The sequence below is a fragment of the Gasterosteus aculeatus genome, chromosome 13 (genome assembly GCF_964276395.1).
Source record: "Gasterosteus aculeatus chromosome 13, fGasAcu3.hap1.1, whole genome shotgun sequence".
Lineage (NCBI taxonomy): Eukaryota > Metazoa > Chordata > Actinopteri > Perciformes > Gasterosteidae > Gasterosteus > Gasterosteus aculeatus.
In genome coordinates, this window is record NC_135701.1 from 4,945,560 (window position 1) to 4,973,509 (window position 27,950).

Below are 27,950 nucleotides of genomic sequence, written 5' to 3' on the forward strand. Positions count from 1 at the left end.
GTGCGTCCTGAACGTGCGCCCTGACGCGCTGAGACTTCCGCCGTCGCGGTCCATCGGGTGATAAAGAATGGTCTAAACCTGTCCCCGGAGTCCCTGTACCCGGCTGCACCTCCACAGACCCGTATGTTGGCAGACCGGAGAGACCGCATGCATGGAGGTAATCAAACCACAGCTTTCCGGGGCAATGAGGGAAGAAAGAGGGTCAGTGTGTCTACCATGATGTTGGCTGGATGATGTCATTACGGTGTTCATCGCGGTGCCGCTTATGGGAGACAGAGGAGAAGGTCGCGCGGCGAACTGAGAAAGTTGGAGATGAACAGTTTCGTGCGTATGTGGGTAATTGTTGAGGTTTGGTGCGGGGTTAATGATTAGTAGAGCTGGTTCTGTACTCAAATTGTCACGAGCGTCTCCATCAGCCAGCGAAGAAAGTTGAAGCAGCATTTTGTTTCTCATGAAGTCCGACTACGGGGAACTCCACCCACTGCTGGGTGACCAACTCCAGTCCGAACGCGTCACGCAGCAAATCAACGTGGACGCGGAGTGGGAAGCATCTGACCGAACCGGACACAACATTCACAGCAAAAACATCGTTAACGCTTCTGCCGCTATTGACCTTTAGTGATGTATGCATGTACGAGAATACCAGAGGTGTCAAAGTGGTGACAAGGTGTAACCCGACGGGACCCGTGCGTAAAAGTTTCCTCTCTTTTTTTTTGGAGATAATGCGCAGCTTCTCAGAGCCGTTCACGAGAGGTGGAGATGCAGCGCTGCACGGGACTCTCTCTGCCGGAACCTCGCTGTTCTCACCCTCCGCCTTGTCCTCTCGAGGCTCATGGGATCCCGGTTCGGATGCCAGCACGGACCCGACGGTTCCCATGTCGGCACCAAAGCAGCGGTCTTTGACTTCGCGCCGTCCTCCTGGCGAGCTGCCGGAGGAGGATCCGAAAGTTTATTTGGAGGCCAGCGACCTTTGGACACAGTTCCACAAATGTGGCACTGAAATGGTGATTACGAAGTCCGGGAGGTAGGCCACAGTAAACGTCTGGTGATTACGCACGGGGTGGAGAGCCTCACTGAGTTGTTGTTCTGAACGCGTCACGCCGTTCTCTCTCCTCCCCATACAGACGCATGTTCCCGCCACTCAGGGCCAAGTGCGCCGGCATGGACAGAGAGGCCAGGTATGTAGTTCTGATGGACATTGTGGCGGCCGACGACTGCAGATATAAGTTCCACAACTCCCACTGGATGGTGGCGGGGAAGGCGGACCCGGAGATGCCCAAACGCATGTACATCCACCCGGACAGCCCGGCCACGGGCCAGCAGTGGATGTCCAAAGTGGTCAACTTCCACAAGCTGAAACTCACCAACAACATGTCCGATAAACAAGGATTTGTATGTTTGGATTTAGAAAATGTCGTGAATTTAAATAGGAAATATGAACAACCAAGATCTGTATTTCTTATTCCGAGATTAGATTTGGTTTGGTGCACGGAGTAATTGATTTGATGATATATATATATATATATATATATATATATATATATATATATATGTATATCAATATATGTTGATATGTTCTTCAATTGAAGGCCCCACGCGCATTAGTTCCCTAACACATTCAGACTTAACTTTCTTCTCATTTATACAATTGCAGACAATCCTCAACTCGATGCACAAGTATCAGCCACGATTTCACATCGTGAAGACAAACGACCTCCTGAAACTGCCTTACAGCACCTTCAGGACTTATGTCTTCTGCGAGACCGAGTTCATCGCGGTGACGGCTTACCAAAACGACAAGGTGACAACAAGGCGCCCTTTCTTTTTACTTTTCAAACGCGTGATTCAAATTTAAAAAATGTAGAAATATTTACCTTCGTGGAACAACTTTCAGATAACGCAGCTGAAAATAGACAACAATCCTTTCGCGAAGGGATTCCGAGACACAGGCAACGGGAGGAGAGAGAAGAGGCAAGTTGTCATTCATTTTATTGCAAAATTTGACGTTGATTTTTGTGTTAGCCGTAAAAGGGTGTTTTATCATTATTACTGTCAGATGTGCTGCACACCTGCTGAACTATTTACAGTAAAAGTTCAAAATAAAAGTACACAATATGCATAGAGGCCCATTTCTGTGTGAATGTACATGGATGTTATATGTCATAATAATAGTAATAATAATGAGGATAATACTATACTACTTCCAACAATGATAATATATATTATGATAATAATAATAATCAACCTTCCAAAATGTGCTTCACAAACGTAAGACACAGGGAATTAATAAAAACAGACTGAAATGTTCAAACCCAAGCTTGAGCCAAACATTTAAAAAAAAGAAAGGGATAAGAACGAGACACATTAGGTACAGATTAAAGCAAAGAAACAGAAAATAAGAGCAATAAATGTTTAAAAGATCAATGGGAAGAGCGACAAGTTGTTAAAGGCATTGATGAATGAATCTGTTTTCTGTTGTTGTTTCACAAAGCTCGCATCTCTTAAAACCTTAAAGAAAAGAAACAAGCTGCAGATTGTAGCGTATGCGGTTTGAATTTAAGAAAAAGAATGAGCAGAACCTAAGAGGCTGCGATGGATAATAGGCCGGTCCTAAAGCATCATGGGCCTTATAAAAAAGTAATTTAAAAAGCAATCGTAAAATACATTAGGGCAGGTTCACTAAAACTGGACGGATTCTTTCTTTCTTTCTCTGTAGTTAAATGTCTGGCGGCACCGTTCAGAGTGAATTCTAGTGGATCAACGTATTGTATTAAGAGCAATACAAAAGTCTGATCTGCTTTTAACACTTAAAAAGAGAGAAAAAGCCCAGTGACCTGTGTGGGCCTTAAAAGCTCGTGTGAATTAAGCAGAGAGACAAACTGACAACTAGCTCGCTTTTAGTGTAACAGTAATTAAACTAGCAGAGAGAATCCTCCCATTGGACACCCTGCGACAGATGGTCGGGTTTTTGCTGAGAAAAAACCCGTAACAATGAATTGATTATCAATAATTCATTTTATATTGTTTTTCCTTTTCCAAACACATGAGGATCAACTCATACGGAAAATATACAAATCCCTGAAATAATATTTAATAATGGAATAATTAGATCATTTTTACCCTGAGCTACTAACATAAAGAACATTTTTATCGTCGGCTTAATGCAATGCATGAATCTTATAAGGTAAAGCCACAGAAAGAGCAAAAGTAAGGCAAATAGAAACTTAATGAACCGTAAACTTGTCAGAGCAGCTAAAGAAAATGTTTTTCCTGCCAAATTGTCTTTGGTAGAATGGAGCACATAGAATGTTAATGTACGGAGGCCCTGAGACGCCAGTAAGTAAAGAAAAACTAATCTGGTCATCTATTTTCTCAGTCTGATCTAAATTGTTTTCTCTCTTGTGTTTATGACTTACGAACAGTTGCAAAAAGTGTTTTTCATTTTCAAAAGTGTCAAAAAAATATTGATTTTGTTATATCTATTTTGACCACGAAAGAAGAGGCACAATCAACTCCATCTTGAAAGAGATGGAGATTAAGCAAATAATTCAAATTGAATTGAGCGATGCCTTGCTGACATAATGATCTGTCATCAGCTATTTCATGCATCAATTTAGATGTTTTTTCTTCCCCAAAATGATTTTTGGTCCATTATTTTCCTGTCTTTTGTTTCATCAGGAAACTACAATATCCATCAGAAAAGTCCAAAGAGATTCAGATGACTGATAGTAAACGTGAACCTGCGAGAGAATCACCTCCCCGACATTCAGACAATTCCAAATCTCCAGGTAATGAAAAAACGTTACAATGACGAACATGTGGTGAGTCTACCGACAGGAAACAGAGCTAACTCTCTTGTCTTCTCAAGATGCTCACGAATGTGACAGTGGCAGAGCCGACAAAGTCGAGGACGGTCCCGGTCAAGCGGTCAGCGAGACGCCGACTGACCCGAAGGTCTCGGCCCGGGTTCGGAGAGAAGCGCATGCTGTCAGCACGCTGCCCGATGGAGGCGAGCGCCGAGCCGCTGGGAGGGAACCAACGGGCAAAGTATGCAGCGGCCTTCTTGTCTATCCACCGGAACTGGGTGGACGTCCCCGGGACCCGTGCGTCCCCGGCGGTCTGCTCGGCTCCGCCCGGGCGAACGCTTGGGACCGTTGCGCCGCCGCGCCGGGTCGACGGACAAGGCTGCCGGCTCCTTGTAGGACTCCGGGGTTCCCCGTCGGCCTTCGCCCGCACACGCCGCTACGGGTATACGGACCTCTGTACTTTACATTTCATAGTTACACAGAGAAAATGTTTAAACCAAAAGTAGCCATTCCAATTTGAAGGGATATAAGTGCGATATAATTTGCAATCCCTCATTTACAATGTTACTTAAATGTAAGTACAGCGGAAGTATCAGATGTGAAGTCAGAACCTCTCTCAGATCATGTCGCCTAGAAACCCTTTCTCCTACACCTCCGATGAGACGGAGCAAGTCAAAAGATTTGCTGGCTTCAGTTAAAATCTAAAAGGATTTAATAACTAAGAGCAGAAATGAATTACACTATTAATTGTGCTACGTTCCGGAACAGGGTTCCCCCCCTCCTACTGGCCAACTAGTTTAGTCAGGCTTTCTGGAGGAAACCCTTTCTGTGTGTTTGTTTCTGAAGGTGATCAAAGCTACAGCGATTGGCTCTAATAGCAACGGTAGCCACGCCCAGCTTGGCCACTTCCGCCGTCCATCCTCCTGTCCAATCGATAGGCCCCGCCCAGGCTTTTCTCTACCTGTCGGCCCTGTTCCCTCTCTGGCACCATCTTGTGGTCCAACCTGGAACCCGCCGCTTCCCTTACTAGATCGTGACACCTTCAGACACATGACCAGCAGCACATCCAACATCTTCTAACTGATGACGTAATAATAACAGATGCCAACCTCTAAGGAGCTTTGAGAATGTTTGATAGGAGAGACCGACACCAGGCCGTCAACGAGTAGGAGCTTGGCCGAGTATCAGCGTTGGTTACACCTTTGAACGCGTTTACACAGAAGTACACAGAGTACTGTCCACAACTACTGATTGGAGGAACATCAGGAAGGGTTCTTCATCAAGGAACGTGAGGAATAAGTTACAGCAAGGCCAAACCTGGTGTGGAAACGCTCCTTTAATGTGGACAAGCAGGAAGTTTAATGTTACACTCTGTCTGTGTGAAGCCAATTTCAATTCAGTTTTAGTGTTTGCTAAAGGCATTATTTATTTATTTGTATCATGTGAATTGGCCAAAGTCACAGCGGTCAAATAAGTGCAGGAAATTACAATATTTCCCTCTAATAGCTCATTAAAATTCCACTCCCCTGTAGTGCTTGTGGCTCATTAAAGACTATTAGATAATGCGGTGCTTGTTGTATTTTCTTCCCTTGTTAACAGGACATGGTGAGCCTCTCCCCGTTTGGAGGCTTTCTGTTTTATCCCTACTCCAGCTTCTCTGCAGCGTCGGCCCAGTATTTCGTCCCGCCGCCGTCGGCCACAGTGGATTACAGAGCCTATCCGGGCGTCCACAGCCCGAACTGCTTCCCCTCTCCCACGATGCCTTCCTCTCTTCCTGCTCCAGGTGGATTGAAATATCTCGGCCCAGAGTTCTTACCGCTACGGGAAACCGACCAGAATGACTCGGCGGAAGAAGCTGAAGTTGATTGACATGGTTTTGAATGCTGATTTGAGAGCAGTTCCTTTCTGATGTAACGACCCCCGCCCCCCGCCTGCATGCGGTCCCACAGAATGCAAACAGATGCACTGGAAGGCCGGCCTTTCTGGGGAGTGACACCGAAGTCCAATTGAAATTAGTCCAGCGGCGAAGTCTACATCTGCATCTTATCGCTTTCATGACGGTAGACTGAAAGACTGTGTGGCAGTGAGCGTTTTATTTCATGTCTGTAAATGTAACTTAGTTTATACACCCTTTTAACACCTGGGGCCTGTTTCAGAAAGGAGGTTAAGTGAAAACTCTGAGTATGTTAACCCTGAAATGAGGGAAACTCTGAGTTTTCTGTTTCAGAATGGGAGGTATGTTAAACCTGAGAAAGCAGAGTAAGTCAAGCCTGTTTCAGAAAGAGAGGTAACTTATACTCAGAGTCAGTTACCATGGCAACTTACTCTGTGAACCTAACCTGGTCGGGAGCAGGTTTTCTTCGGGAAACCCCGAGTTTATTTCGTCTCCTCCCCTTTTTTAAAGAGGAAGTGGTATTTAATCACCTCATTCATTCTTTCGGTATTCATTCATTGCGCACATTTCAGTCACGCAGAGCGCATCAAATCAAGTGAATGAAATGGCATGTCCTTTTATGGACGATCCTGTAATTGCCATAATTAGAGGGGAGCAACACCCTGCCCTACAAATACAAGACCCAGAGGAAGACCCCATCAACCCGGCAGATTTCCAGGAGGGAAGGGTAGTCCGGAATATGATATGCCGAAATGTCTTCACAGATTAATACACATTATATCCACCACCACAACCAACCAACCACAAAATAAAATAAAAATGAATAAACACAAAATCACAGCAATTTATATAGTGTTCTTTATTTCCTAAATTGAATTATGTTTTTATATTTCATTTTCAGCTGCTGCCATGTTCTTTTAATGCCTGCAGGATTGCACCTACATGAAAATTAAAATTAGGTTGAATAACACACTGTTCTTCCAGTTTCACTTCTGATATTATCTAACCCTAACAGTTGGGCAAGTCACTTATATTACTAACTACAACTGGCTTCTTCAACAGTGTAATTAGATTAATGTAATAATGACTATCTCTAGAAAGTATTGGTCTACTTATTACTAATTACTTTCTAAATCCCATATCAACCTCAACCACTTGAACAATACAAGGAGAGACAAGAAACTGCACTTTTAATGCTTTCAAATAAACATTATACAATTGCATGAATTATTCTTGAAAAAAATATATCTTTTTAAATTTGATGTTAAATCCACTATTGTTTTATACAGAATTGCTTTATAGTTTATGCAGCATTTAATGCAATTACATCAGATTTTACTTTAAATTACGGAATTAAATTACAGTTTTTAGATTACATAGAAATTAATTACACACAACACTGTATAACAGTAATTCAAATGTAAACTTACGCATTGACTCGAGCAGCTATTTTCATAAGCACATCCAGTTCTGCTGGTGAAAAATATGAAGACCTCTTTTTGTCTGGCGCTGTTGCCATGGTGACTCGTAATATCTGCGCTCCATTGATAATGGCTTTTTATAGTTTTGGTGCACGCGCTTAACTCAGAGTAGGTCAACTCAGAGTTGATTGAACTAACTCATTTCAGCTGTTCTGTAACCGAAAACTCAGAGTTTCCCATCTCAGGGTAAGTCAACTCAGAGTTCAAGTTTTAACTCAGAGTTGGTTGAACCTCCTTATTGAAACAGGCCCCTGATGTGATATTACAAAACTGAGATGGTGCGTAGTGATTCATGAAAGGTGCTAAATTAACGACTATTCCAGCCAATTTGTGTACTAGACGCACACATTTGAAATGAATGTTGTGAAACCTGTCCGCTTTCTTTGCATTCATGGGATCTATTTGTCCATGAGATTTTGTTTTTTTTCCTGAAAAACCGCCACCCAATAAATGATATATTTATCCAAAGACCAGAATTGTTGATACTTACTGTGTTTCAAAACCTTGAATACAAGTAAAAAACACATTTTATTTATTAAAACCTTCAATCTATTTGCAGCCTACAAATGAGTACTTGATCCGATTGGAAGTGACCAACAACCCACTAACTCTTACCAGACTTTGTTGCCAGATGCTGATTGCTTAATAGAAGTATGTTTTGGAAAGCTGATCAATATTCATAGGTGAATATTCATATCCTTCACCTTACGTTTGGTTGTTGTAAAAAAGTTAGACATTCACCCGGCTGCCGTTCATAAATTCTTCAAGCTCCTGCCCTCTGTCACCTGATGTCATTGGGCCCAAAAATACCTCCTCCCATAAACTCATACTGGGAAAGAGAAGCTTTTTTTAAGGTTAATCTCGCGATACAAATCCTCTAATAGTGCTCATTGAAACCATACTGAGGTTGTGATAGCCTTTCGCAAAATAATATATTTAAACTCTAGATAGAAAAATTATGCTCAATTTACTTGAACAATATTAAAAAAGACAAAAAAAAAAACATTGGTTGCAAAGAGACATGACATTTTTTGAAAAAACTCTTTAAAAAGTGTTTTATCTAGCACATTCTTGAGCTTCATCTCTACATTTCAATTTATTTTAGAATAATAAGCATCAGTACAAAGACGATTTAAATGTAAAGGTGGTGGAATAACTAAAAGGAATGGTTGTAATCTTCTATATATAATTGTATTTATTATTAATAATTCTCAAAATAATAATAATAATAATTCTCAAATATATACGGGGGGGGGGAGAGAAAAGGGCCGTTTTTTGATGACGTAGGTCCGCACGTCATACCCACGCGACACAAACAAACCGTCGCAGGGTAGTTAGCTAAACGGTAAACGGGTATGTCGTTAGGCTGAATGTAGCGTGTTGAGGGAAGCAATGATTTCGGTGAGCTACATTCTGTTGTGCGGACAGCTGGTGCTGCTTCTGGCGGTGATTCTTTTACAATGTCTGGAAGGAATTCACTCCCAAAACTCCTCGACAACGGGGACCCCCGCTGCTTCTCCCAGCCAGGCAGCTACCGCGGTCCCGTTCAGCGAGCAGCCGCCGGAGATCGTGAAATATGAAATCCCGGTGGAGAATACGAATTACACAGAGCCCTACGAGTACCGGCCCCCGTCCCCGGTTGTCCTCTGCAGCTACCTGTAAGTGTCTCGAGGCGGCACGCCGTTGCTCGTATGCTAGCTAACGTCGATGCTAACCCTAACTACGCGCAGCTAGCTGCAGCGCGGAGACAAAAGCTGTCCGTCAATCAGTCTGATGGCGCTCACCTGCCCATCAGCGGGGCTGCTACACCAACGAGTTCGGCAAAGACATTCACATATTCGGACTTCACGGTTCAACAGCTCGTCAGCGAAACGTTGTTAGAACACAAACGACCCCCCGCTGTAATCGTAGTGATGTCGACAACCAGCTACAGCCCCAATTAACCATCGTTTTTCCAATATGGGCCAATGCAGGAGCTGTAGAAATCACATGGATCCCGTCTGCAAAGTGCAATGCGGAAAAACACAGCACAGAAATATTCAATAACTTCACTATAATGAATGGTAGCATCACCAAAATCAATTTAAAACCACATTTATTTTGGATGTTCAAAATGAGTATCTGTCTGGGTTTTTCATTTGGGATATCTGTAATTAAAATGAAATATTACGCTTTTTTTTATGGCAATGACGTACCAGCTCACATTCCATCCCTCTTTATCCCTCTCTTTATTTATCACCATGAAGACCAGAGGAGTTCATCTACTGCCAAGACCCAGTGGATCACGCGCTGAACCACAGCGCCTTCCTGGAGCTGGGCCACGGCTGTCTCGGGGTAAGCGTTTTCTCATTTATAAGAACACATGCCATTATCACCCAGAACTTGATTTTATTTTTTTGCTGTGTTTGTTTTCTTACAGTGGGGAGGCCAGACACATGACGAGGTGAACCACACACGGGTGATCTGCACGGCACTCGACGATATCGAGTGTGCCGGAGCCAGAGAGTTCCTCAGAGGAAACGTGCCCTGCATCAAGTAAGGACATGTCGCCGCTACTGACACCCGAAGCACTAAAGCGTTATTCTCTTCACGTTTAGAATACTTCTAAAGTACACGCTCACGTTTTCAATTTAATATTCAGGTCAAATCTAAATGGTTTGCTTTCTGTCATATTCTACCGACTAACAGTTAATGGCACTGTAAAGGTAAATGTCTACATCGCACGATAATATGATAAGGACAACTTGCACAAACGCATAAGCATTGTGCCAATATGTCCCGTTAAACATATTTTTTCACATCTGGATGCTTTTAAAAATAAGCAAATAGAAGAAGTATTCATTGTACATGTCAACACGTACTTTTACTGAGCTGGGATGTCAAAATAAATGCCGGCTGGGATTAGGTGTCTGTTTTTAATGGTATCAGAGATTGAACTCAGTATACAGAAGAAAGACTGACTAAAAAGCACGCACACACAAAGTATAGGGAGAGTTTTTTACAGATTTAGGTCAGAAAGACATTTCATGTTATGGGGGAGCTGTTTCTACCCGTGAAAATGCACTGCACATGCCTCCAGTTCTTCAAATATTGATGCAGTTCATTTAGACGTTGCGCTGGGAAGTCACCACTAGAGGGCAATGTCTGCCGACGCATTGAGCCACCGGCTAGTGATTTTATCTGTCGAACCAGTAGATCAGAGCGGTGCAGCGGATGGACAACCAGGCTAGATGCAAACTGCTTTCTTTAAAATCTGCCTTATAGTTGGTTAGTTGAATATTGTTGCAGTATTCAAGGTCACTGGTATCAAATGACGTTAAAATGCTCCCCTTGCATAGGTACACCGGCCACTACTTCATCACCACGCTGCTCTACTCCTTCTTCTTGGGCTGTTTCGGGGTGGACCGCTTCTGCCTGGGCCACACCGGCACCGCCGTCGGAAAGCTGCTCACCCTGGGGGGCCTTGGAATCTGGTGGTTCGTGGACCTGATCCTGCTCATCACCGGGGGCCTGATGCCCAGCGACTACAGCAACTGGTGCACCTACTACTGAGACGCACCGTAAGGGGGCACTTGGAAAGAAAGCCAAAGAATGCCAACTCCTACTTGTTGTTGTGGTCGTCGTGGTAACCGCTTTATCAGACAGTCGCTGTAGGCCTACATAGTAACTCACAAAAGGGATCCTCCATTCTGGTTAAACTCTTGAGTTCCTCCTTCAACCACAGGCCATTTAGCTCAGACTCGGGCCTCGCATTATGTATTTATTCATTCAATCCTCCATCTTTCACTTGGTTGCATTTGTCGGCTTTACCAGAACGGAGGTTTATGCTCTTTCATAGTCTGAACTGCTCTCATGAGGCGTTGAATCTATAAAAAAAAAAAACTTGACTCTGATGATCACAAGTTTAAGAAGAAGCGATTTTCAAGAAGTGTCGACTCTTAACCGGCTCCTGTTGTCAGCCGGCTGAGCTGCTTCTGCAGGAGGAGATACCTCCGGCACCATGTGGCAGATGTCTTCATCAGATCTTTCCTTTCTTCCACATGTAATTTCTGTCCTTAGAAGTGCCCAAGACCAGGATAAAACACTTTGATGTTCAGGAGTCTCTTTGACCGTTGTAAGATATTGTAAATAGCATTGATCTTCCAAACAGAAGCTTTTATATTCTTGTGTGTGTGTGTGAGAGAGAGTGAATTTTCATTTTCTGGTGTCATGTTGATTAGACAGTGATCTCTACTGGTCTGAAATATTAAAAAACAGACTCGAGTCAGTCAGGGTTCAGGTTGTACCACCTAAGTTTACTGTATCTGTATTCAGGGATGCAAACACATGTATCCCCCCTCCCCCCAAAACACTTTGGATCTGCACGTTTCACACAAATCACCCAAACTGATGTGTGACCTCTACATAATGCTTTGCACCAGGACAACTCTCTTTCTGCTCTGATCTGGGAATATTCCATAGTATTCCAAATATGTATTTGTTATCACAGTTTGAGGATGGGTGGACTCTATTTTAAATGCATTTCTATCTCAGTACTTCTGTCCTCTATAAAGTTTCCTCCACCATGAATCCCGTTGAAGTAGGTTCTATATTATATTGACAGCCGATATTTGATATGATACCTTTTTAACAGCGGGTCAATATACATTAACAGCAATTTTCTACCAGACAGCGTAGTCAACAAAAGCAAAGCTATTTGTAACCACTTCAAACCGGGATGAAAACTATTGAGCCTGAAGTACCTCTTAAAGCGTTACACAGCATTGACGCCAGGCAACCAGCTCCTCAAAGAAAACGGGAGGGAAGCTGGCAGACTGCTTTGGATGCGGGAGAACTGTCGACAAACCAACGCAAGAAGAATTCAAAGGATTGGATAAATAAAGTTAATTGTGTAACTGCTCAACCTGCATCACAAAGTGTTGTTTCTTCTATCCATTGGCTTTACAGACTTTCTTCTGTTACCTGTTCACTGTATCTCAACTTGCTGTTACTCAGAGTGCCTGTTATACTATTGTGATAACATTACTTCAAAATAAAAAGGTGCAATACACTAGTTTTTAATTATTTATCAATTGCTGTTAATGACAGAAAAATCATGTGAAAAATCATGTGATTAATCAGTTTTAGAGTCAATCAATTACATCATTGATGTAATTGATTGTAAAGCGAGTGATGCAGGGAACCAACCAACCGAAGCACCAGCAAGTCAGTAGCTTCAGTGGTTCCCATGTGCAGTGAGGCGCATCATTCAGCGTCCTCAGGAGTCTGACAGTCAGAGTGACATCCTCACTCTTTCGTCTCACGGTCACTGAAAGGGGTGCGGCGCTCCGGACGGCTTCCCTCACTTCCTGTATGGTGCGGACGGGCCGACCGTTGATGCCGATGATGACGTCGTGGTCGATAAAGCCGGCGCCGCGGAGAAAAGAAAGCCGTCAGTGCGCTCTTCCGGTTTTGGTCTTAGTCTTGTTGCATTTTCCATTGCCTGCAACTTTATGCAAACAGACCAACCAAGTCTTCTGTGGAATATAACACAGCTACAATGTCATACAAGATAGTAAAGGAGAATAAATGCAATTAGAATTTCTTCATTAATTCATTTCACAAATAGTGGACAACACTGGAATCTACATATCGAGCAGTTTTACCAATTTTGGAAAAAACTCATTTTAGCTTTTAAAAAAATATATATTGTTACTTCAAATATGGATTTATTTCAGCGATATTCTAAATGAGACTGGACAAGGCGAAAAAGTGTTTTTTCTTTTTCTTTTACAGATATGTTTCATAAAGATGATGATTTTATAGCCCTGGTCTCGGATAAACAATATCACTTATTTGCCAATTGACAAAAACATGCTTTTCGATGGGTTTGAGGCTCAAAAGGTTCTGAAGCCTGACAAAAAGGCCTAACCCAGCTGAGTGGATCTGCCACCCACAGGAAGACACCATTGACCTTTAGACAAGTGTGTTCCTGTGTCGGTTTCCCTCTGCCCCGAGAGAGCAAGCTAAGGTGGCCCCATCATGAACAACCCTGCTTGACATTCACATGTGAGGCATCTTCTCTCGCCGATGATCATTTGCAGACTGATTGACAGCCAAAGATTGTACATTTCGTATCTCATAAAATGGCATGGGATGCAAGGAGGAGTGCAGCGCTCCAGCACTGCCACGCTGTGTTGGAAATCCTCTCTCGTCCTCCTGTTGCATGTTAGCCTGCCGCTGTGTGCTGCTCAAAGCTCCAGGAGGAGTCGTTGGACTATTAAGAATAACGCCAGTCTGCTGTTGCATTTTGTAAAAGCCCAGCGCCTAAACCGGCTCTGTCCATCAAATGGACTCCAGGTTAATGCTGTCTAATAAAAGCAGCAAGAAACAACTCAGTAGGTTACCGATATTTTATGTAATTCACTTGACTTCAGAATTAGTGATTCTTGATAGTTTTTTAGAGGCATAGGTGATCATGTGTTTAGGACTGAAACCACAGGAAAAATAAATGATGATTCAACACAAGTGATCAGTGAATATCGATTTGTCTCGTCTTTCTTTTTCTCGTTTTGTGACATTGCGATCTGAATGGAGCAACAGAGGAAGAGATGATTGTAGCTCGCCTCTTACCTGGATGCAGGTCCTCCAGGTATCACCTCGTAGATGTAAACACCTGAGATCACATCTGGAAAGCCGCCCTCACGCTCCTTGAGATTTTGGATCAAACTGGAGAAGTGGAGAGAAAATCATTCTGCGGCACTATCTGGTTGCTATGACGACGAAGGTAAATCAGCAGATGGAAAATAACCCTGACCCTTTAAAATACAATAAAAGTGTATTGAACTACACTGAGTCATTTATCTTTACTTATTGACTAATTTATTAATACCAGGGTTTATTTATTTATTCATTCATTTAGTTGATGTCAGAAGCAGACATTCATGAGCTGTTTCTCAATAGAATTCTAAAAAAATGTGCTACACCGTGTCAAAGTATTAACTGATATTGCGTTACGAAATGACCCGTGCCGCGTCAAAAGACTTTATCTACAGTCCGCATCCCTACAAAGTGCCTTGAGTAGCACCTAAAACAAACATGTTATCATTGACCCGTGAGGTTCACTTACGCTGGGAAGAGCTGCAGCATCAGGACGCCGATGTGTTTCTCTGTCAATCCAGGTCTTCCTAAACGCAAATGAACGATTGATTAAAATAAATGACATATGGTATATGAGTGATTCCTGCGGACTAGACCCACAACAGCAGCATTGGATCCTGCTCACGGTTAACTTGTCTGTTGAAGGAGTCAGCCAGGAACTGTCCTATTCTGTCGGCAGGGACGGCAAACGTGATTCCATGGTATTTATGCCAATTACATCTAAATATGTAAAAAAAATACATATAAATGATGTCCAAGAAGCTTCTGCTCTTCGGAAGAGACAAAAATGGTGTCAGGATGAAACACAACTCATGAAATACAGGCAGAAAAAAAAGAAATGTACCGGCCCTCTTTACATTACGCCATCTCAACCAGGGTTTCACCTCTCTCGCATTTACCTGTTGAGAGTGTACAATAGTTCAGCTGATGGGTTGTTATTGCGGTCGGCAAGTTATTGCTCGTGCTCATTGCACGCAGAATTACTTGTCGCCTCACTCATGCCCCATTTGGCGAGTCGTGTCTGAAATGGTTTTCCAAATAGGGAATTGTTGGCGTCCACTTTACTGATGAGCTCCTGATAATAGCTTTACTGCAGTGGATGGAAACAATGCTTCATTTCTTTTATTGATTTCCTAAAATTTACAGATTTAGATGGAAATTGGATCCTGGTGTTTTTTCTTTTCTTCATTTCTTCGGCAAAAGTAGTAGCTCTTTATTTTGCTGCTGCATATTCCAAAGCTCGTCTTCTATTAAATGTTCTTTTTACCTTCAACAAAACCCATAAGCCGTGGTTTGTGTAGTAACGTATCTGCGTATTCACAATGAAGGACAATCCATAAAACACACCGTCGGTACGGCAACTGTTCTCCTTTGGAAAGAACTATATTTTCAGGCAAAGGGAGCTGGAGGCAGCGGCCCTGATAAATGCCTGTACCATCTGTATGATTGCATTCTACGGTAAAAATGCAAATGGAGCCATACTCAGGTCCTGTCATAAAATACAGTGAGGCTTAATCATAAACCAGTGGGAGCAGTCCGGAGACTTCGGGTATTAAATAAAACAAAACCGTGACCTTAGTCTTCACTGTCATGAATAAAACAGGAAAGGGTGCCTGCATGGCAGAGGGCATAACAAATATAGAAATGATGAATAATGGTATCATCACTTTTCATGCTATGCAGCACTATGAATCCTCTTACCAAGTTGACAAGCGGCCCACCAGAGTTGCCGCACTGTGAATCAAACAGAGCAAGCGACCTTTTACTTACTCGTTGCGAAAGTAGAACAAAAATGGTCAAGACGGATCAAACCAAGACAGGAAATGCTTACTGACATGGATGACGGCGTCGGTTTGGATGTAGTCCATGTCCGAGTCCTCTAAGCCCAGCTCCGGTCCGTCGCTGAGGATGCCCGTGGTGATGGAGTTCTGCAGGGAGAAAGGGCTTCCCACCGCCACCACAAACTCACCGGGACGCGCATGTCCGAGGACAGGCCGAGACGGAGCGCAGGCAGGGCACTCTGCAGCAAGTCACACCCAGAAGGAAAACAATCAGTTGAGTGAATGGAACAGGAACGCAGGCTTGTCCTTGTTTCAATTATTAACTCCCCTTGGTAGGATCAATGAAGGTCAGCGGGCTAACTAGCTCCCGCAGACACTCGGATATGTTAGTATCGATTAAATAAAAATGCCAAGTAAGGTTTAGTTAGGCTTAAGAGCAGCTTAACTTTTTTCATTGTCACTTGGATCCGTCAGATTGGAACCGCGGCCACACTCAGAGACTGACCAGTCACTCCACGGCAAGCCGATACCGTAGCATATCGTAACATAAATAATGGACAAAACCTGTCACGAACGTCATTGATGTAACTTAAAAAAAGAACAAAAACCATTTGGAACGCTTTTCTCAGAAGTGCTCGAATGGACCTATCTGTGTGTGTTTTTTAATTTCCACTCTTGTATCACTCAAGTGTCTACAGTTAATTGATGTGAAAAAGCCCTTTGCTTCTGGCATTGAAACAAAGCAATCTCTGCTTATTAACAACTTTGTTGACATCATTAATTCAAGGCACTAATAACCCTTCATAGCCTCGACTGCTTATTCTCAAACTGAATCCATGCACCTTGTAATAAAAGTCACTGTATTTTACTCTCTACATTGGGAATGCTTCTGGTTTATTAGCCCGAGTACACAAAAAACTCAACCAAGCCTTAGCGTGTCCCTGCCTGCCTCCTCGAGGTTTTTTGGACCCTGGTGGCTCGCAATGCGCAGGCAAATTTGTAGCTCAAACTCCAGCAGAATAAAGTGTAATATCGTCCCAAATTAGCCTTGCAGGCAGCGCTGAGACCTCCCTCGACAAAGAATGTAACCCACAGAGTTATGTCACTGTGCAGCTGTCACCGCTCCCTGATTGGCTTTCTGACAAACTCCTTCACCTATCAAGTAAAGACAGCGCCTCCTCCCGTGGCTTCTCTCAGGGGTTCTTGAGGCACTCTTGTATTCAGATCAGCACCAACAAATGATAACGATGTGCTTCATGCGGAGTGGAGTCTGACTGAAGGAGTGCAGAGTGCCGCTTTACCATACAAAGCAGCTGGTTGTGTAACAGCATGTCTGAGTAGTGGCATGTTTTATTCAGAACAGCACTCGCCAGCACACAAAAAGAAAAATGAAGGCTTTGAATTTACGAGACATGACCTAACGCCGCCCCAAATGAAGCCAGATAACAAATTGGCCGAGTAAAGAAGTAGAGCTTAATTCTGCCGGGCAGAGGCCGTTGACTTCCTCCATGGGATAACTTATTGTGTGTGTGGTTAATACATTACATGCCGTTTAGCTGACGCTTTTATCCAAAGCGACTTACAATAAGTGCATTTCAACCATGAGGATACAAACTCAAAAGAACAAGAAAGTGCAATTTCATCAAATCAGCCGATCTACAACTACGGCTATAGATACGATCCATTAGAAGTACAGTAATCCACTTTGATGACAAGCTGAGAGGCCTGTCTGCACAATGGGAGCTGCAGCGACGCAATGGGCACTCACATCTGGTTCGATTTTGATGAGAGCAATGTTCATCTTCTGGTCCACATCCTTAAGGGAAGCGTCGTACCGCAAACCGCTTTTTTAGCACCACATTTACCCGCCGCTTGTTGTTGAGTACGTGAGCACTGGCGAGGATCCAGCCGTCCTCAGACAATACAAACCCAGAGCCACTTCGCTGGATGATGGCACTCTGGCAAGACAAGAAGGCGAAACCAAAACTTGATTTTAGATCTGAGGTGATAACTGTTGTTGTTCAAGTTTACTGTTGGAAAAGCTCTAAGTGCACCACAGCTGGGACGATCTTGTCCACCTGCAACGAAGTTGAACTTGCAGCGCATACTTCCTTGATGTGGCATTCCTTTGAGGACACAGAACAATACGAGGGTTACAGGTTAATCCTGAAATGTGTTATAGTTTATCTGTTAATGAGAAAAAAAATCTATATTTCAACTATTTCTAGTAAGGCTAGGAGGTATGGGCAGAAATACCAGGGAGGGGGGGATAACAAACACGTCTGTGGTGGAGGGGCGTGGTTAGCTCAGCTGCAGGGGGGAGAGCGGGGGAGTGGTTCAGGGGACGGTGCTGGTAGATGAGGAGTAACCAGGTGTAATTAATCTGCACTGATTCTCTCCTACTTAAACAGTGAGCAGGATCCAGGTCGTGGGAAGAGAGCTGGAGCCTGCGAGCAGAGCACAAGAGCTGAGCTGAGCGGAGCCGGACAAGGCGAAACCGACCACCCGCATAGTGCAAACTCATTCCTGCTCACTGTCTTCCCTTTTGAACAATAAAAGTCTGGTTACCCTCATCCTGTGTCGTGCGTCTTACAAGAACCCACCGGTGGTAGCGCTATCACGGCTACAGTGGCGCCTGGCTAAGGATGGACGCGAACGACCACGGAGAGGGCCTGATGCAGCCGGCGGTTGCGCTTGGACGGATGCTGGGGGAGATCGCCGCGATGCAGCGCGAGCAGGCCGAGGCCAACCGGCACTTCCTGGGGGCGCTGCAGGCTGCTACAGACCGGCAGACCCAGGTATTGGAGCAATTGGCGGCCCGACCGGTCGCTTCCCCAACGACGCCGGGTCCCTCGGCGTCGTTGGGCGTGGTGGTGCACAAGATGACCCCGGAGGACGACGTACAGTCATACCTGGAGATGTTCGAGGCGATGGCGGGGGCGTGTGGCTGGCCGGCGGACGAGTGGGCGATCCGCCTCCTGCCGCTCCTAACCGGGGAGGCGCAGACAGCGGCCCTGGGCCTGCCACCCGGTCCCAGGCACGTCTACGCCAGCGTGAAGAAGGCCATCATGGATCGACTGGGGCTCTCCCCCGAGGACCATAGGAGGCGGTTCCGAGAGGCGAGGCTGGGGCCGGGGGACCGCCCGTTCCCATTTGCCCAGCGACTCACAGACGCGGCCAACAGGTGGCTGCAGCCGGAGGGCGCGGGAGGGGCGCCGGCGGTGGTGGAGAAGGTGGTGATGGAGCAGTTCCTGGAGGGTCTTCCGCCGCGGACTGCGGCCTGGGTCCGCTACCACCGGCCGGCGACGCTGGAAGCCGCCGTGACCCTCGCCGAGGACCACCTGGCGGTGCACCCCGGGGGCCGTGGGGAGGGCGGTCGGCCGACCGCATCAACGCAGCCCGTTCCCGCGCCACGACGGAGTTCCCCGCGGCCTGTTGCGACTCGGCCCCCTCCGTCCCCGCGCGCCCTAGCCCCTCAACGGGGTACTGATCCACCCGGCCTGGCCGGCACCCTCCCTGACCTACAGAGGGCTCCTCAACCGCCAGGGCAGGAGTGTTGGAGGTGCGGGCAGCCCGGACACTACCGGCGGGAGTGCCCGCTAATGGAGGTGGGCCAAACGGTGCGGGTTGCCGGGCCTCCAGCACCCTCCCCCGGTCTGGGAGCGACGTACAGCGTTCCGGTAAGGATCCAGGGGGGTATACATCAGGCGATGGTGGACTCTGGCTGCACGCAGTCTATGATCCACCAGAGTCTGGTTCGACCCGGGGCATTGGTGGAGGCATCCCGGGTGAGTATAAAGTGTGTGCATGGGGATATTCACGACTACCCAGTGGTGCCGATAGAGATTAGGTTTGGGGGTAAAAAGCATAAAGTAAGGGTCGCGGTTAGCTCCCGCCTGACGCACCCTCTGATTTTGGGGACAGACTGGTCGGGGTTTCATAGGTTAGCGGGGCAGTGCGCGGGGGTGCGTTCGCGACCGGTAGGGACATGCGGGGTGTGTGCGGCGCTCGGCGGTGACGCGAGGTTGTCCGACGCTGCAGACGGGGAGGGGGAATCGGCGGGGCCTCCTATGGGGACGCCGCCGACGCCAGAGCTACGCTCCATGGAAGATTTTCCACTGGAGCAGTCTCGTGATGACACTCTACGCTTTGCCTTCGACCAAGTGATGCAAATTGATGGTCAAGTGGTGCGCCCCGACGCCGTATTATCATACCCGCACTTTTCGCTGATTAGGGACAGGCTATACAGAGTGAGTCGCGACACTCAGACAGGGCAGGAAATTACGCAGTTGTTGGTACCAAAAAGCCGCCGGGAAACAGTTTTCCAGGCGGCTCACTATAACCCGATGGCGGGCCACCTGGGTAGCGACAAAACTCTGGATCGGATAGTAGCCCGATTTTACTGGCCAGGCATCTGGGCGGATGTGCGCCGCTGGTGTGCATCCTGCCCACAGTGCCAGCTGGTGAACCAGCCGGCCATCCCGAAAGCGCCGTTGCGTCCGCTGCCGTTAATGGAGCTGCCGTTCGAACGCTTAGGTATGGACCTCATCGGGCCATTTCACCGGAGTGCACGGGGGTATCGCTTTGTGTTAGTGCTGGTGGATTACGCAACTCGATATCCCGAGGCAGTGCCGTTGCGCAGCATCTCCGCCAAGAGTGTTGCGCAGGCGCTGTTTCAGGTCATCTCCCGAGTCGGAATCCCGAAAGAGATTCTGACTGACCAGGGCACCTCGTTCATGTCACGCACACTACGAGAACTGTACGAATTGTTGGGGGTTAAGTCCGTTCGGACCAGTGTATACCATCCCCAGACTGACGGCCTGGTGGAGCGGCTGAACAAGACACTGAAATCCATGATTCGTAAGTTTATTCACGACGATGAACGTAATTGGGATAAATGGCTTGACCCTCTGTTGTTTGCAGTACGGGAGGTCCCCCAGGCCTCCACGGGATTTTCTCCCTTCGAGCTGCTGTTCGGCAGAAGACCACGGGGGGTGCTCGACCTGCTTAAGGAACACTGGGAGGAGGGTCCGAGCCCCGGTAAGAACGAGATTCAGTACGTCCTGGACCTGCGAGCCAAACTCCACACACTGGGTGAGTTGTCACGTGAGAATTTGCTCCAGGCCCAGGAACGTCAACAGCGGCTGTACAACAGAGGGGCCAGGCTGAGACAATTCACACCGGGAGAGAAAGTGCTTGTATTACTTCCTTCTTCCAGCTCAAAACTACTCGCCAAGTGGCAAGGGCCCTTTGTGGTCACACGGCGGGTAGGGGACGTCGACTACGAGGTGGTGCGATCTGACAGAGGGGGAGCCACGCAGGTCTACCACCTCAACCTCCTTAAAGCATGGAGAGAGACGGAGTCCGTGTCCCTGGTGTCTGCAGTAGCAGAGAGCGAGGAGCTGGGCCCAGAAGTCCCAAAGTCCACCGATCCCACCCGGCTCCCGTCTGACGCCCGTCTCTCTGCAGCCCAGCAAGCGGACATAGCCCGGTTGCAAGATCAATTTAATGATGTGTTCTCCTCCCGGCCAGGTCGCACGGACCTCATAGTGCATCACATTGAGACGTCCCCGGGCGTGACGGTGCGGACGCGGCCCTACAGGCTTCCTGAACACAAGAAGAAAATGGTTCAGCGAGAATTGGCCGCTATGCTGGAGATGGGGGTAATAGAAGAGTCCAACAGCGCCTGGTGCAGCCCCATCGTTCTTGTCACCAAGAAGGATGGCTCAATAAGGTTCTGTGTGGATTATCGCAAGGTGAATGCGGTCTCACGGTTTGACGCTTACCCGATGCCCCGGGTCGACGAACTCCTGGACCGATTGGGCACCGCGCAGTTTTTTACGACACTGGATTTGACCAAGGGCTACTGGCAGATTCCCTTGTCACCAGAGTCCAGGCAAAAGTCGGCGTTCTCCACTCCGTTTGGGTTGTACCAATTCACCACGCTTCCCTTCGGGCTGTTCGGCGCCCCGGCCACCTTCCAGCGCCTCATGGACCGGGTGCTGCGTCCGCACGCTGCGTATGCGGCCGCCTACCTGGATGACGTCATCATCCACAGCACCACGTGGGCGGAGCATGTGCGGCGGGTGGGCGCGGTGCTGGAGTCCCTGAGGCAGGCCGGGCTCACCGCCAACCCGGGGAAGTGTGCAGTTGGACGGAGGGAGGTACGGTATCTGGGGTACCACTTGGGCGGCGGGCGGGTGCGCCCGCAGGTGGACAAGACCGCAGCCATTGCAGCCTGCCCGCGGCCCAAGACGAAAAAAGAGGTGAGGCGGTTTTTGGGGCTGGCAGGTTACTACAGGAGGTTCATCCCGGGCTTTGCGGAGCTGACCAGCCCCTTAACTGACCTGACCCGGAAAGGTGCCTCAGATCCGGTCCAGTGGACGGAGCGGTGCCAGTGGGCGGTTGAGGGGGTGAAACGAGCCCTCTGTGGGGAACCATTGCTCCATACACCTGATTTCTCTCTCCCTTTTGTCTTGCAGACTGATGCGTCGAACAGAGGGCTGGGGGCCGTTTTGTCCCAGCAGGTGCAGGGGGTGGACCGCCCGGTCCTCTACATCAGCCGGAAGCTGTCGGAAAGAGAGGCCAGGTACAGTACGGTGGAAAAAGAGTGCCTGGCCATCCGGTGGGCGGTCGACTCCCTGCGGTACTACCTCCTGGGACGCCAGTTCACTCTCTGTTCGGACCACGCCCCGCTGCAGTGGCTCCACCGCATGAAGGATGCCAACGCCCGGATCACTCGGTGGTATCTGGCTCTACAGCCTTTTAACTTCAAGGTGATCCATAGGCCGGGGGCGCAGATGGTCGTGGCGGACTTCCTTTCCCGCCCTCAGGAGGGAGGGGGGGGGGAGTCGGTTCGGCCGGATGGCTCCCCGGCCTAAGTCGGGCGGTGGGGGTATGTGGTGGAGGGGCGTGGTTAGCTCAGCTGCAGGGGGGAGAGCGGGGGAGTGGTTCAGGGGACGGTGCTGGTAGATGAGGAGTAACCAGGTGTAATTAATCTGCACTGATTCTCTCCTACTTAAACAGTGAGCAGGATCCAGGTCGTGGGAAGAGAGCTGGAGCCTGCGAGCAGAGCACAAGAGCTGAGCGGAGCCGGACAAGGCGAAACCGACCACCCGCATAGTGCAAACTCATTCCTGCTCACTGTCTTCCCTTTTGAACAATAAAAGTCTGGTTACCCTCATCCTGTGTCGTGCGTCTTACAAGAACCCACCGGTGGTAGCGCTATCACGGCTACAACGTCATTTTATAAATAATCAATAATCATTTTAGAAATGTTCAATTATTAGTGTAACAAATTGTTTATGTGTCACAATCTGTTGTGTCGTGGTGTTTTACCCTGTTAAAGAGTGTTAAACACAAGTTAAAATACGCTTTAGAAACTGAATATTAGACAATATTTTACCATGACTAGATCAAACTACATGAGTTCGAGGGGTTGTACTTACCGAAAAGCCAATTAGGGGCTTTCAGCAAAATGCTAACGCCAGCGTGCTAACACGTTGGCAAAGTCAACATGCAGAAGTTCAGTAGGTTGTGTTTGGGCAAAGCTTGAGTTTATGTATTATTCCGAGAGGGAAGAAAATGGTTTCATTACAAAACTGTCATCCTGTTAGCGTATTACCTAATTAAAATACGTGCGAACAGCAAGGTAGCACTGATAAGCTAACTCCTCCACAGGCCGCGTTTCAGCAGGGTGAAATGAAGACGCATACGTGTCTCTCTCAATATGTTCAACTTTTATTCCCGGCTTTTTTAGCTATCAGCTTGGACTGAACAAATCTCTCCATAAAAACAAAGATGATCTATTCATCAATTCTGCCTTGCTTTTTCTTTATACAGTTGATCGGCTGTTTTTAAATCTGATAGAGTTGGAGGCTGGAGTGGCTTAAGGAGGAAATGGAAGGTCAAACCTCCACACTTTTAAAAGGTGAGCTGCGCTCTATTTAAAATGCTATCTGCTGTGGACACCTGTGTTTGAGTCACCTGAGGGCAGTGCAATCTCTTCCCTTGTAATATCTCCAAAATGATCTGTGTCTGCTCTCCAAGCAAACACGCTTCTGAATCTTCTGAAGCCACCGCATTCTAACTGATGCTGTGGTTACAGAGTTGCACAAATGAACTAGTCTGCAGAAAAAATATGATATGCAAATGCCATCGTGACTATTGCCCACAGCTATTTTGGCACCAGCTGTTTTTGCTGTCAGAGAGCTTGACTAACAAATCAGTAAAGTCCCTGTTGGCAGGGAGATCTTGTGCCTTTGTCTAACCTTTAAATTACGCTGAATCGACTTGTGTGATTACTGCGGATCATCCATCAAATGAATACTTATGTGACATGGCACTTGATCTGCTACCAGGGCCCCGTTCCTCGTATGTGCTTATCTGAGTTAGCCGGATACTTTTCAGGATGAGATGACGTAGATCAGACACACTGTCTCTCATACTGTCCATGTCTGTACAGTGTTGCGATGCATGTCGTGCTCTTGGTAAAGTTCTGTTGATTTGTTGCTTAATAAACTTCTGAATGTTCCACATTTCACTGCTTCAATTGATCAAATGTCTGATTATGAACAATGGATATATAATGATTCTCACATACACATTCACACACATATAATAAAAGTCATCTACACATACATATGATACATAAGCTGATACAGTACATATATCCTATTCATTCGTATCAATTTGATTCTTTGGGCTTGTTTTCATCTACATACTCTGAAGGAGTTGAGCTCATTATTCTCATTGGGCGATGATCATCCATTTAAAGAGATATAATCTAATTGATTGGAGCGACAAGTCTTGTAGCCTCGCAGGGGGGCGCTGTCAGTTTTTGCCATGATTATATGATTCATTTAATTTAATTTCGTATTGCACAATATCGCAAATTAGCCTCATGTGTCTTTACAGTCTGTACAGATGTGACATCCTCTGTCCAGAAATCCTCACATGGGAATAAGAAAAACTCCCCAAACAACGAAAGTATTTGATGGGAAGAATAAAGGGAAGAAACCTTTAGAGAGACGCAGGACGATCCTCCCTGGGACGGAGAGACTGCGATGGACGTACAGAATGAACAACTTAAAATATGTATAATACGTTAAATTCATCCGACAGAAACGTAACATATTATCTCCTCATATGTGTTAATGATCATACTGTTAAAAAATCCTGGTTTCGGTGATCGACTCTTCCGCCTTCTGACTTAAGACGCTTATCCTGATGATTGACATCTGCTTCAAACTAACGAGACGGTTTGAGCGCCGATCCGCCTTTGAGGAACCCAGATAGCCTGATGTCAATCATCTCATTAATTTGAGCTGGATAATCGTACATTTGATCAAGTTAGTTGAACCACCTACGAGGAACAGGGCCCTGATCTTTGCATTTGAAAACAAGTTAAAGTTACACATACAACGCCATGTAGATCATACCACAATTTCCAAGAGGATTGCATGTGTTAACCTTCCTTTGCTCTTCTGACAGAAGCTCATCGCAGGACACTGATTGCCGGACACTACGGCCTTTCTTAAAGAGATGGATTTTTGTTTTATGCGTGAATCTAGCTACCGTCCCAGCAGTGTGCTACAATTAATATTTGTCGCCATCCATTGACGGGGGGGTGGCTGGGGTTCTCAATTAAAGTCGCCGCGGCGTATTGTGAAGAATGGGAAGGGCCTCAAAAAAACATCTCCTGTAAAGCGTTATTAATGCGAGCATCGTACGCCTGCGAGCTTCTGCAGACCTGCGTGTGTTGGAGAGCAGCGGGAGTTGGGGCGTGATAAATTCCCTCTCCTCTGTGGAGGACTATCATAACAAACCGCACATTATGAAAATGCATGGAACCAGCCCGTGAAATGAGGAGGATGTATTTACACAGCGGCGTGTTGGATCCTCTCTGGAGCATATGGGATTCCATCAGTTTTTGACTGCATTTTGAATATGGAGCACCTCAGAGGCCCACTACTGGGAAGACACTCTCCTCTTACACAAGTTGTTTTCATCCAACGCAAGAGTCACGCACAGTCTCCAAAACCAAGAATAAAGCTTCTCAAATCAAGTCAAAGACTCCAGGTGATGGTGAGTGGAGTTCTTCAAAACACAACACACCAGAAAAATTATGTTATTGTAAAAATTGTAAGACTACAAGCTACCAACATGTGATGTTATTATTATAGGAAAAAGAAGCTGGGATAGCCCCAGTATCACACTTTGAAGTTTGACATTTGGGATTTCTACCTCTGGTTATTGACAGGGACGGAACACTACTGGAAGATGTAACCTATGCAGCTCCTTTACTTTAAACAATTGAGGAAATAAGCTTTACTTTCTTCCTTGGCTCAACAACTGGAATCAGCTGATGTGGTTCTTTCCAAAAGTATCATAACTCACTATAATAATAATAATTATTATTATTATAATGACTTATCAATTATTAATTAATAATTGAATACTCTTAATTTTTTTTTTTTTAATTAAGAGTAGTAGTAATGTTTTTAATAATTAATTTTTGTGGTAGCAGTGGTGGTAGTAGCAGTTTAATTATCATTTTAGTAGTCGGTCATAATACTGCAGTGTTAATTTTGGCAGCTATTTTTGATTTAGTCTTATGCATATTAGTTTGTCACATTTAGTAATTTTAATCCTTCTTAGTTTTAGTCTTAGTCACATTTAACAGCCATATTAAACTCCTTTTCTTCCCTTCTGGCCCAGGGACCCCCAGTGTTGTGTCTACAGCTGCATAATAGTCTAGCTTGCAGTACTTGGTTGTCCATCACATGTCCCTCCTATAGGACAGGTCTATAGATGTCACTCCTAGGACAGGTCTATAGCTGTCCCTCCTAGGACAGGTCTATAGCCGGGGTCGGGAAACTTTTTGACTCACGGGCCACAACGGGTTGTAAAATGTGACGGAGGAGCCGGGCCAAGAACAAATGGTTGAAGTGTTCGTGTGAGCTGATATAAATGACATGTGAAAAATCATTACATGAAAGGATCTGGATTTTAACAAATAGCAAAGCATTTATTTGCAAGGAAATTTAACAAATTGGCAAATGTGTAACAACTTCATGAGGACCAGGGATCTAAACGCAACACTTTGTTGTCTTTGTCTGTTTACTTGCAATGCTTTTGAAACTTCACAGTCCTTTATTGTTTCCACTGTCCCAACTAAAGAGACCTTAACGTCCTACAATCGGTGCAATACATTATTTCACACGTGTGTTGGCGCCTCTATGTTGCTTAGTAACGAACATACGGTGGCCAAGACGGTTTAAAAGCGTCTTCTCACGATGTGGCGTGTGAACTATAGTTGAAATGCGTGAAACGCTGCCTGCCGTCGCCAGAGAACAGAGCAGAAACAACATTTTCGTCTCGTCTCGTAAACCAAAATTAGAATGGATTTAGTCATAGCTTTTATTTTTTAAGATCGTTTTCGTCACGTCTTAGTCTCGTCTTAGTCATGGAAAAAAGGTCGTTAACGAACATTTTTCGTCATAGTTTTTGTTGACGAAATTAACACTGTAATACTGGTAAATGTTTTTTTCTATTTTTTTAGAGGAAGTTACAGAAGCATACCAATAATAATGTAGAGATATCAACAATCCAATTAATTAATTATGAATTCTTCTACTCAAATACAACCAATATTACTGTTGACAATCAAACAAGTCCCCTGAATCACACGACGCCGTCTGGATCAAAATGACCGGGGGGCCCTCGCCGAGCTCGGCTCTCGTGTTCTCGGCTCTCAGGCGGCAGATGCTGCGGTACGTCCGCCAGTCGCTGCCGCACACGCACCAACTTCATCCCAATATCCTTAAATCTCGTGTGCAGACTCAGTCTGGCTGGTATAGCTGATGACCCCCCCGAGGCCTTAGATAGACACCACCACATTATGACATGTCACTGCTGATTTTTCAAAGCCAGTGAGGCTGGCTGAGGGCCAGTCGTTATATTCTAGTACCAACATGCTGGATTCTCATTTATAATTCTTCGTTCTGGATCAATCTTCCAACTCAATTTGAAGGCAGCTGCAACCGTTTTTATGACTTTAATGTGGGGCCCCAAAGCAAAAGGCCATGTAGGTTGAAGTCTCTCCCGCCCACTCATGGTTAGTATCGAGACCTTCTTGCTGTGAGGTGACAGCGCTTAACCACCAAACAGCACCACACCGGCCCTGTTTTCTTTGTTTGTTTTGTAAATGTTACATACTTTTAATAGTTCCTCAGGATTGCCAACCCTAGCTTTAGTTTCATATCCCATAATGTGGTTGCCAGTGTTTTTTCAGGGACACTCAACATCTACTTGAGCTACGAGACAAAATCTAAGGCCCTTTCTGAAG

General features: G+C 46.0%; 3 protein-coding genes across 4 annotated transcripts; 2 read left to right on the forward strand and 1 right to left on the reverse strand.

The window, feature by feature from the left end:
• The first annotated feature begins 22 nt into the window (after nucleotides 1-22).
• Nucleotides 23-6,505, forward strand: LOC120830618 (uncharacterized). Of its 2 annotated transcripts, XM_078087002.1 has the most exons (8): nucleotides 23-157; nucleotides 720-1,024; nucleotides 1,125-1,392; nucleotides 1,655-1,801; nucleotides 1,895-1,971; nucleotides 3,679-3,788; nucleotides 3,869-4,248; nucleotides 5,406-6,505. In XM_078087002.1, exons 1-8 carry the CDS (start codon nucleotides 152-154, stop codon nucleotides 5,673-5,675), a joined length of 1,563 nt encoding a protein of 520 aa, XP_077943128.1. In that variant the 5' UTR covers nucleotides 23-151; the 3' UTR covers nucleotides 5,676-6,505. The 2 variants fall into 2 exon arrangements, with proteins under 2 accessions (XP_077943128.1, XP_077943127.1); XM_078087001.1 differs by lacking the exon at nucleotides 23-157 and having other exon boundaries at nucleotides 539-1,024; nucleotides 5,406-5,816.
• A 1,811-nt stretch (nucleotides 6,506-8,316) lies between these two features.
• tm2d2 (TM2 domain containing 2) lies at nucleotides 8,317-12,231 on the forward strand. The gene is made up of 4 exons (XM_040196175.2): nucleotides 8,317-8,839; nucleotides 9,428-9,515; nucleotides 9,601-9,716; nucleotides 10,520-12,231. The coding sequence occupies exons 1-4, from the start codon at nucleotides 8,574-8,576 to the stop codon at nucleotides 10,731-10,733; spliced, it is 684 nt and encodes a 227-aa protein (XP_040052109.1). The 5' UTR covers nucleotides 8,317-8,573; the 3' UTR covers nucleotides 10,734-12,231.
• A 194-nt stretch (nucleotides 12,232-12,425) lies between these two features.
• Nucleotides 12,426-27,502, reverse strand: LOC120830619 (serine protease HTR4). Its single transcript, XM_078087428.1, is given in 15 exon segments — nucleotides 12,426-12,446; nucleotides 12,449-12,594; nucleotides 13,795-13,889; nucleotides 14,290-14,347; nucleotides 14,446-14,520; nucleotides 14,523-14,546; nucleotides 15,521-15,554; nucleotides 15,656-15,796; nucleotides 15,799-15,840; nucleotides 17,370-17,450; nucleotides 17,452-17,587; nucleotides 17,633-17,680; nucleotides 17,682-17,727; nucleotides 27,267-27,409; nucleotides 27,498-27,502. Coding segments are annotated over 15 exon segments (1,095 nt in total).
• Nucleotides 27,503-27,950: the final 448 nt, after the last annotated feature.

Bases quoted from the DNA above. Each gene is read 5' to 3' on its own strand.
- LOC120830618 (XM_078087001.1), top strand. From the start codon at position 630: ATGTACGAGAATACCAGAGGTGTCAAAGTGGTGACAAGGTGTAACCCG. The intron at 1,972-3,678 runs GCAAGTTGTCAT...TTGTTTCATCAG, and splicing joins AACGGGAGGAGAGAGAAGAG to GAAACTACAATATCCATCAG. The intron at 4,249-5,405 runs GTATACGGACCT...CCTTGTTAACAG, and splicing joins GCCCGCACACGCCGCTACGG to GACATGGTGAGCCTCTCCCC.
- tm2d2 (XM_040196175.2), top strand. From the start codon at position 8,574: ATGATTTCGGTGAGCTACATTCTGTTGTGCGGACAGCTGGTGCTGCTT. The intron at 9,516-9,600 runs GTAAGCGTTTTC...GTTTTCTTACAG, and splicing joins TGGGCCACGGCTGTCTCGGG to TGGGGAGGCCAGACACATGA. The intron at 9,717-10,519 runs GTAAGGACATGT...CCCCTTGCATAG, and splicing joins GGAAACGTGCCCTGCATCAA to GTACACCGGCCACTACTTCA.